Below are 9,366 nucleotides of genomic sequence, written 5' to 3'. Positions count from 1 at the left end.
ATTGTCAGAGAGGATAAAGTACTTTCATCTATGTGTTACTTAAACTAACACGCCTGTATCATATCAAACAATTAATTCAAATGATTTTACCTATACATTTTGATATACATTTCAATGATTTTGATTATACATTTTCAAATGTTCGTGTGCGTTCCGTTTCTTGTAACATGCAATGTTAAAGTGTTTTACAAATTTGTATACTGTACCTAGCTTTCATCATCGACATTTAAACCATGCATCTACAGAGGCGTCTTTGTAGACCTTATTTTGTGAATCCGTGAAATTCCAGAGGTCACACCCACTTACGTTCTCTTGAATATATCATGACGAATCAAAAGCAAGAATAAGCTATTTGATTGGTGTCACTTGAAAAAAATACCACTCGCTTGACTGATACCTGTCCTTTAAAGATTAAAGAGATACGACATCCGACTACATAGCCGGTTAATGTTACCATGACGGTGCCGTCCGATTCTTGTGATGTACATCAACAGATCAGAGTATTTTATTTGTATCATCTACAAGGTTTTTGATTTCGTCATGACGTATTCCAGAGTCAGGAAAGGTAGAAGAGCGTAACACCTAGATATAAGGAGTCCAAATTAGTTACACTACATGTAGATCATTGTGTTTTCCAAACTCTTTAATTAAACAGCATTTACTGACTAAAACATTCTAGAAAAAATAAAAATCTTTAAAAACAATAACGCAGTACACATATTTATTTAACAACTGTACTTGTTTTAGTACGTATGTAACGATTTTGTTAATTCAGTTTTCATCTGTATTAAGGCCTTTGTTAACATTTTTGTTACTTTTATGATTTCATCACTGTTTGCGTCACATCGAATTATTCAAGCTAACAAGAGTCCATGACTTGTTTGGTAAGCAGACCAGCACACAAATTGGTATTGAGGAAGTAGCATACAACAATTTTGTTCCAGCATAACATGGTGCAAAAAAAAAACCATACCCGTCTCTCTTTAAGGTCTACAGGTTTTATACATCGATATTTGTAGGGAGTACTGGATTGCGAATTAATTATACCTATGTACAGTTATTAAAAATAATACACGACGCACTATGATATGCAAAGCACATTATTCCAAAACAATAAAAAAGACAATTAAAAACACAAGAGAAAATTCAAAATCACAGATGTTATGTGTCTCAGACTTAAAAATGTTGTTTCTTAATAATAAATACACATAGACAACAACTTAATACCTATTATGTATACAAAAATATAAATTAAATATCTTTAAAAGACATTATGGCCCACTACAAGTATTTATGCATGCTTTCCTTGAATAACCAAACCGAATCATCCAAATGGTACATAAATAATCTCTCTCATTAAAATATTACTGCATAAATAATCAATATATGTATCGCATTTGATTGAGTTTAGTGATACACTGCTACATATAGTGATTGTTCCGTTCCAATGCTCTCCAGTCTTCATGATCTCCGTTACTGACTCTCGTCCATAGGCTCAGTAAAGCTCATTAGCTCAACACCGAGTGCTTTGAGAATCGGTTTAATTGGCGTTACGACCGCCGAACCATTTGACAAACATCCGATACCAAGTCCCAAACACCGAAGGTCATCTCCTCTTTTGACGAACACGCCTGAACCAGAATCACCTAGATCAAAGAAACGCCTGTTTGCCCTACAGCTACTGATCTCAAGCTGTCCTTGCATTTCAAAACGCCTCTCTGTCAATCCAGTAGGTCCGGATATTCCCAATGAAATGGGTTCTCTCACGTGAACAAGTGCTACATACACTCCTTTTGTTGCGTGTGTTATAGCTCCGAACTTTATTATCTCTTCATTCATTATCTCTGTTGGCTCTGCCTGTTCAGCAGAATCAAATACAGGAAATGTTCTGAAACCTGTAAAAGAAAGTATGTTGTTATTATATATAACAGTGCAATATTACAAGTTAAACATACTCTTATATGTGTAATACAGTATTCCACATTATCTGTACATAATTCATCGTCCACTGATTATTTTTCAGGAAAGTTTTTTTTATATTCTGACTATTTCACATTAGTAAAATATTACGTCTTTATTCAAGCTTGTTCATATTAAAAAAATCCGAGATACTGTGCGTGCTGTTTGCAAAATGAGACTGAGATATAACTGCCGTTCTTGTATAGGAATTAATGTTCTACATAGAAACGTGTTTCAGTATGTTTAAGTACATTAAGCAAATGCATAATGCATTCAATAAAACAAGGCATCACTTGTCTTCAATATGATTCATTAGTATGGAAATATGTAATGAGTGTTTTACTTAATACACACACGATGTACGTATTGAACGTGCCGCTGCGTTTTATGACCGACTGGTCCCTTTATCAAGCTATGCATGAGTGAGCGATTAGTATCGTTTACCTTTACAACGACGTGACGAAAATATGTCACGCGATGTTGGACGTTTGTGTATAAAGTAAAACTTTGATATTAAGGAAGCACTTAACTTTGTTTTTTTTATCATCAGCAAACAGACAAGTATAACTCATCGAAAACAAAGTTTACATATTCTAGAAATTATTACCTATTTCTCCGAGCTGGTTATGTCTGAAAAAAGCGAACTCTCCCCCTGACGGCATTCTGTCCTTCTGGACGACAACTACTGCGGCATCTACAGTCACACCATCCACTATTACACCAAATGTGCCGCGATATGTCCTACCGCACCTTGGATCATACGGGATGCTTGTTGAGGGCATGGGGAAGGTTTTCAGTGCAGGCTGGTTGACTTGCAGTTGAGTTGGAGTGTTGGTTTCATCATGGCTATAACTATCTTCTCCGTCCTCAATTCCATAAGCAACATGTGCGCATGTCAGAAATCCGTCGAGAACATCATCCTTTATGCTGTGTATTTTCACAAAAGGACCAATTGTTCCACCCCTCCTCTTTCCATCATCTTCAACGTCGATTTCGCAACCCATCTTTAGTTTGGGATGGAAATCTGAGCCCGGTATTGCTGAATAGGTACGTGGTGCGATTTCAAAAAATCCTTCACGTACATCTATCGAAACGGCAATACCATCAACTAAAAGCTGATGCGGAAATACATCTTCCTGTATTGGCCTAAATCCTTTTGAGCTACAATATATAACTACAAGGGTTGTTTCTGCTAGCTTCAAGTCTTTGCCTCCTTTTCTGGACCTCAAATGCGAGACTCCCAAGGCATTGATGTTCGAATGTGATTGCATCAGACGCGTGCCATGCATCTTAATTGCTTTCTCAGCATATTCCATGCCATTGATGTTGTTTGTGTTCAATGACCACCTTTCCGCACTATTTGCTATTCGAATTGCTTCATCGTTGACTTGTTTTGGGTTTCTATATAATACTGTCATCCCCGCAAACTGCTCCACTCTTCCACGAACAACGTTTAATCCATAAGCCAGGAATACCACTTCTCCTACACTGTTGAATGTTGGCTCAATTCGATAGGAACCTTGTAATTTCACTTTGTCCGCTAATCGCTGCTTTAGCTCCAAAGCAACTGCTTGTTTACAATGGTCATCCAACGGATACTGCGTAAGGCACTTACCAATATCATTCTCATCTTTCACGGAAGGTAGCAGTAAACTCATAATGTCAGCCTTGTTTAGCTCACACGTTATCTGAAGGAGAGTAGACCTGTCTTTAGAAGCAACAAGAGATGGATATGTATTACAGAGGTATGAATACATGTCTTGATTTCCAGAACGACAGGCCTTGTGAAGCATGGATTCCTTATCCGCATCTACAATATTCGCTATGTATTGTTGAAGCTCCTCTTCTCCTTTTACCTTAAGCAACAACGATTCTACAGCGATATAGCAATCCATATTGCCAGATTCAGCAATGCGAAGAAGGCACGGACCACTGTTCTGTGTTAACAAAGCTGGACATTTTTCATGAATTGTTAAACATTTGTCTTTGTCTCCCGATTCACAAGCGTCATACATGTCTTTTAAATCCCAGTTTCCTGACGAAACTTGCCCATGATCAACCGATGTAGATCCACTATCATCATCTTGACGTTTTGTGACTTTTTCCTGTTGAAATGAAATATCAAGGGATTTGTGATTATGGTGAACATATTCAACTTCTTTTTAAAAGTGTTAAAAATAAAAAGATACAAATTGAAGGCTGATTGGAGACATTGACTGATTGCAGTCATCCTCTTACACACTAAAGTGTACGTTAAAACACAAGTGCACTTTTGCAACATGTTATATGTTTTCTTTGTCATCGCCAATGACAATATACACTCAAATTGTTTGGTGTTTAACGTCCTTGAAACAGCTAAAGCACTATGACGACGAATACCCAGTGAGAAACTGGAAAGAAAGAGAAGGAATGAGAGGAGATAAATATAGATTCCAAGTATTGCAAGGGGGACATATCAATTGTGGTCCCTTCAATGACCCCAGGTAGAAGAAAACTTAGCATTCTGCAGGGGCCGATAGTCGCCTCTGACGACATAAATTTGGTACTGACGCTTTCGTTTATCGCGATCCAAATGGTTGGACCTGTTGGACAAAACTTAAGAGGTACCTAGTATTATGATGCTGCTTTCAGGGGAGCCTTGACAATGCTTTGCAAGTTTTGCAAAAACATTTATGGGTCCGTCAGAATATATAAATCCGAAATGTTTCATTTCAAAACAGACAAAAAAGGGCAGTGTATAAATGTACACTGATGTGTTTTGTGTACCGTCCTCCGAAGTACAGCGCGTATACTATTTCACAAGTTACGATTTTGCTGCCGAGCAAGTTACGGTCTGTCGAGTAAATCATTCATACCAGTGAAGTGCACTAACTCTGTGAAAATAGTTTTCTTTTCTTGTAAATGTTCAAGATCTCTATAAAAATGCATGTGTGGCCGTGCGTGAGAGCGGTATACAATACCATAGTTTCTGTTTACATGTGTCTTACATGTATAAATAAATCTTGCTCTAGCGGGCTGTGGTATGGTGTCCCATGTAAACATGATTGAAAATAATTTGGTTCCAAAAACAAACAATAAATTGTTTTAAATGTTGGCATTTGTTTTATCGACGAGACAATGTTTAAATACTAATTTTCAGTTTTTGATATATGTAAAGGGAGATCACTGTAATTGTAAAATGCTCCTGCAAAAGTTCTGATTATTTTCAAGGAAGACAACTCTCATCAGGATCAAATTGGTTGTGATATGTATAATAAAGCAATCATACAGTGATCGTATATATTTTGTTCTATCTTTCACTCTTTTTGTATTAAAATATATTTCATGTTTGCTTTAAGCTGGTAGATAATACCTCAAAACAAAAGTTGTTGGGTTAATTAGCAAGGATTTATTTTCTGTTTTATTGTTGTAATAGTTTAAACAATGTCACACATGCACAAACGGAAAGAATTTACATTGACTAAATCTTAATTATTTGGTATTTTCCCCAACATATTCCCAGTTTATTTGAATGCTTAGATTTTCATAAAATTATCTCTTCATATTTGCATTATCATTGTGTTTAAGTTTCAACGAACTCTGCTGCGAAAGTGTGGAGCCTTCAAAAGTAATATTAACTAAACTGTAGCGTACAAGGGAGGTACTAAGAAACTCAGATATCGTTTTGTTTGTATGAATTGAATCGATTAATTGTCACCGGGACTTCAACAGTATTTTTGCACGAGTGTGATGACCTATCATATGAGTATGAGTACCTTATAGGCTGAACCTGAAATGCATTCCAAATGATATTAACTTGGATCATTATTTATGTTTTCCAACCAAATGTTTATGTTCTCACACATTGTATACCTCGATGTATCTTCTGCTGATTAAGCAGTCATGAAATAAAGATATACAACAGACTGATTGTGTCTTACCTTCAACCTTCTCGTTTTCGCTGGAAAATATAAGAAAAAGTACAGTTATCAAAAGTTCCAGTTGAAGATTTCATTTGATAACAATGTAAACCGACGCATAATATGTTGTTGCTAAAATGAATTATTGATAATAATTTCTTACACATTAAAGAAAGTGGTTCAAATAACGGAACTTTGCTGGTTGAGAATGTTTTACTCATTTTCATGGTTTTATTTTTCAAAGATATCAAGCTGGTCGGGGTGATTAGAGACAATTACATATTTTGTCGCTCTAACATGAAAAAATACACCCATTATTATTTTTGTTAAATTTTAAATTGAATGGCCGATCTGTTGAAATAAATTGGGATACCTCCTCTTATCCTATGTAAATATGGTCCTTGCAATAATGAAATCGTTAAAACACAGGACCTATACAATAGTAATAATAATTCGTGTATGTCAAGTGCGTATCTATTATTATATTATATTACGGTAAAACATTTAAAAACAAACCACTAAAACGTGTTTGAAGAAATGACGCGTGGGCAGCAATATCTCCATGAAATTCATAATTGTGAAACATGCGTTAGTTACAGAACTGAAACCACCGTTTTCACGTTATAACTTGTCGAAGACACTCGATTGATCCAAATGAGAGAACTCGTTTAATATCAAACATCAATTAAAAAATTCATTTCAGTAATAATTACCGTAACTTTAGTATGCATAGACAATACCTACACGCATCTTTGTAGGTCAAACACAAAATATTCAAATATCCCGACCTCCCTACCGTGACGTAACCCATATCTCGACGACAGAGCCATGGAGTGATCTCCCTTCCTCTTCCTTTTATGGCACCTGCTGACGCCCGGAGCAAGGTCCATTTCAAAACATTGATTTGTTGATTTGGTTAGAGTGTCAACTCAATTTATTGCACAGTTTGTGTGCCTTATACCCATATGCCCTTATTAGTACAATTATTTATTGTTGAAAATTATTTTTTGTGCCTTTTTCGGCCGGCTATTTTACTCCACGTGTGCCAGTGGTGTGCCACGCGGTCCGCCATTATTGGGTGAAAAGTTCCGACCTCTGTTTATTTTAGTGACGGTTGTTAGTTTCGGCAAACGTTATTTATTTTAACTGTTTTCGGATTTAAATTACGGGTGAAATTCTTTCTACGTTGCGTTCTTTGTACTATCGTATTTTTTATTTTTTTCCCGTGTTTGTCTGCTAGTAACCTTTGTTTACTTTCGCTTTGGAGAGTATGTCTCGGTCGGGACAGCGACGGGGGACAGCTCATGGGTGTTCCCATTTCTTCGTGGAACGGGACCCTCATGATGCTTGTCCCCAGTGTCGTACTTACAGTGAGGTTTCGCCTTGTGAACTTTGTCCACAGACTAAATCTCAGGAAAGGACTTCATTGTTCCAAAGCTTCCCTTAACTTGCCGTCACAGAGATTCGTCTGCTTCTACCGGTAAGCGAGGGAAGCAGAATGGTAGGGATCGTGCCACCAGCACTCTGGGGTCTGGTTGTACTGTCTCTGGGGTGGCCCTTCCTGTTCAGGAACTCCCTGGAGTAGGGAAGGGGCAGCCCGACCCTGGTTTGGCACAGCCAAGGGTCGAATTGGCCGGGAACGCCCGTAAGGTTTCGCGATTGCCCTCGGGTAGGGACTACCGGCCGCCGGTCACTGACTCTGTCAGTGATCCCGGCATTCCAGGTGGTGCTGTCGTTGGGGACAGTCTTGGTGCCGGGCCTGTTCTTTCGGGTTCAGGTTCTGGTGTGACGACATACTTTCTTTCGGGATTGTCTGTGTCTACCGGGATTAGTGACGCGCATAACTTTATGGAGTCCCAGCCTGTATTCCTCCCATTGCCTCCTCATCCCGGCTGCCTTTAGGCTCCATAAAAGGGGTTTGAGGAAGGGAGATCACTCCGTGGCTCTGTCGTCGAGATATGGGTTACGTCAGGGTAGGGAGGTCGGGATATTTGAATCTTTCGGGGTTTTTTTGTCTACAGAGATGGGTGAAGGTATTGTCTATGAATACTAAAGTTATGGTAAGTATTACATCATGAACATTGGTTTTACTTTAAAAACCGCAAGTCATTAAGATATTTTTTTTTAAAGTTTACCAGATTGCTTGATTAGGATAAAATAAATAATTGTGATGGATTAAAACTCATAATGAAAAAAGATATATAAACATTTATCCCTTCTGCCCGGCTGAAACGGAACATGTAATATCACAATATGCCTAATGATATTTTATATAAAATATTGAATACTTTGGTATTTAAAGAATTCTTTCCTTGCCACTTAAATCCATTAAATTTTGAGATTTCAAATTATTCTATATATTTAAAACTGAATCTCGCTTCGATAATTATATAAAATACGTATATATTTGTTCAAATTGTAGTTCAAAATTAGTTTCAACTATATTTATTCAAGTAATTGAATACATGGCATGACCAATACAAATAACATAAACAAATATAATGAGGAAACAAGTACTGTGTACTAATATTAATCCTTCTCGTCTCTCTAATAAACTATGAATGACTAGTATTTGATAACACTAAAGGTACATGTTAACAAATGAAGAAAATAAAAATACGTGGTAAGAATCATATAACAATATATACATTGATGTTCCATTAAATAGTACGTAATCATATCACTATGAAAGCATTTAAGGGTCTTTAACTATTCCATTTAATCAACATTTAAATATTTGCTTTACTTAACCAAAACGTTAAGACTGGGCAATAAATGTTGATCTCTCTCGATTTCTTCTACATTTTGAGTCATTTTTGTCCCACTTATAGATTGTATCACGATCTGTATTATATATATATATATGCAACTGTATACGATACATCAACAATAAGTTATAACGACGTGTCATCAGCAATTTAGGGTATAATATTTGTTCGTGATGTATGATTGTGTTAACTGGATATAATAAAACAGATATCTAGATAAGCTACTTTAGTTGAAATAATCTTATTTCTACGGAAGATAGAAACTATTCGACATTTTGAGCTGTTTGTAGAACTGTTATTATGCACCGATTCTTAATATCAGAAAATGACGAAAACTAAACAAAGTAAAGCGTTCGTAATGCTAGTTTGTAAAATGCTGTACTAAAATATGTCTTAGGTGAATGTAATCATTTCATTTAAAGATGCAAATTTCAGTAAGTTATTGTTTTTAGCTGTATGACAAGCAGATGCAACAAAGATCAATACCGAAAACGTTTCATTGAGAAACGAAATATGTGACTCGTTCATAATTTCATAACGGTTGAAGCAGTTTGTTAACACTAAACCATACTAACAATAATATACATTCGCACGGAATGTTTATATAACAGTTAAAAACGAACAGGAATGTCTAACGCAATAAGAGCATTATTATGTTAAAAAGGTAAAATCAATGCAAGACACACAAAAAGAACCAGTATTATTTTGCTGTTTTACGATTTTGTAGAAACTGAATCTTA

General features: G+C 36.3%; 1 protein-coding gene across 1 annotated transcript; it reads right to left on the bottom strand.

The window, feature by feature from the left end:
• Nucleotides 1-11: 11 nt before the first annotated feature.
• LOC110459625 lies at nt 12-6,588 on the bottom strand. Its single transcript, XM_021511971.1, has 3 exons — nt 5,880-6,588; nt 2,567-4,064; nt 12-1,895 (listed from the first exon to the last, which is right to left on the bottom strand). Exons 2-3 carry the CDS (start codon nt 3,972-3,974, stop codon nt 1,474-1,476), a joined length of 1,830 nt encoding a protein of 609 aa, XP_021367646.1. The 5' UTR covers nt 3,975-4,064; nt 5,880-6,588; the 3' UTR covers nt 12-1,473.
• Between the last annotated feature and the right edge of the window lie 2,778 nt (nt 6,589-9,366).

The sequence above is a fragment of the Mizuhopecten yessoensis genome, unplaced genomic scaffold, assembly GCF_002113885.1.
Source record: "Mizuhopecten yessoensis strain PY_sf001 unplaced genomic scaffold, ASM211388v2 scaffold10157, whole genome shotgun sequence".
Classification (NCBI taxonomy): domain Eukaryota; kingdom Metazoa; phylum Mollusca; class Bivalvia; order Pectinida; family Pectinidae; genus Mizuhopecten; species Mizuhopecten yessoensis.
This window is presented reverse-complemented; position numbering and strand designations above follow the sequence as displayed.

What these genes read in the sequence shown, in the direction of transcription:
- LOC110459625 (XM_021511971.1), bottom strand. Translation starts at nt 3,974, where the DNA reads ATGTATGACGCTTGTGAATCGGGAGACAAAGACAAATGTTTAACAATT. An exon ending in TAACCAGCTCGGAGAAATAG is followed by an intron (nt 1,896 to 2,566) that starts GTAATAATTTCT and finishes TTTCTTTTACAG; the next exon opens with GTTTCAGAACATTTCCTGTA.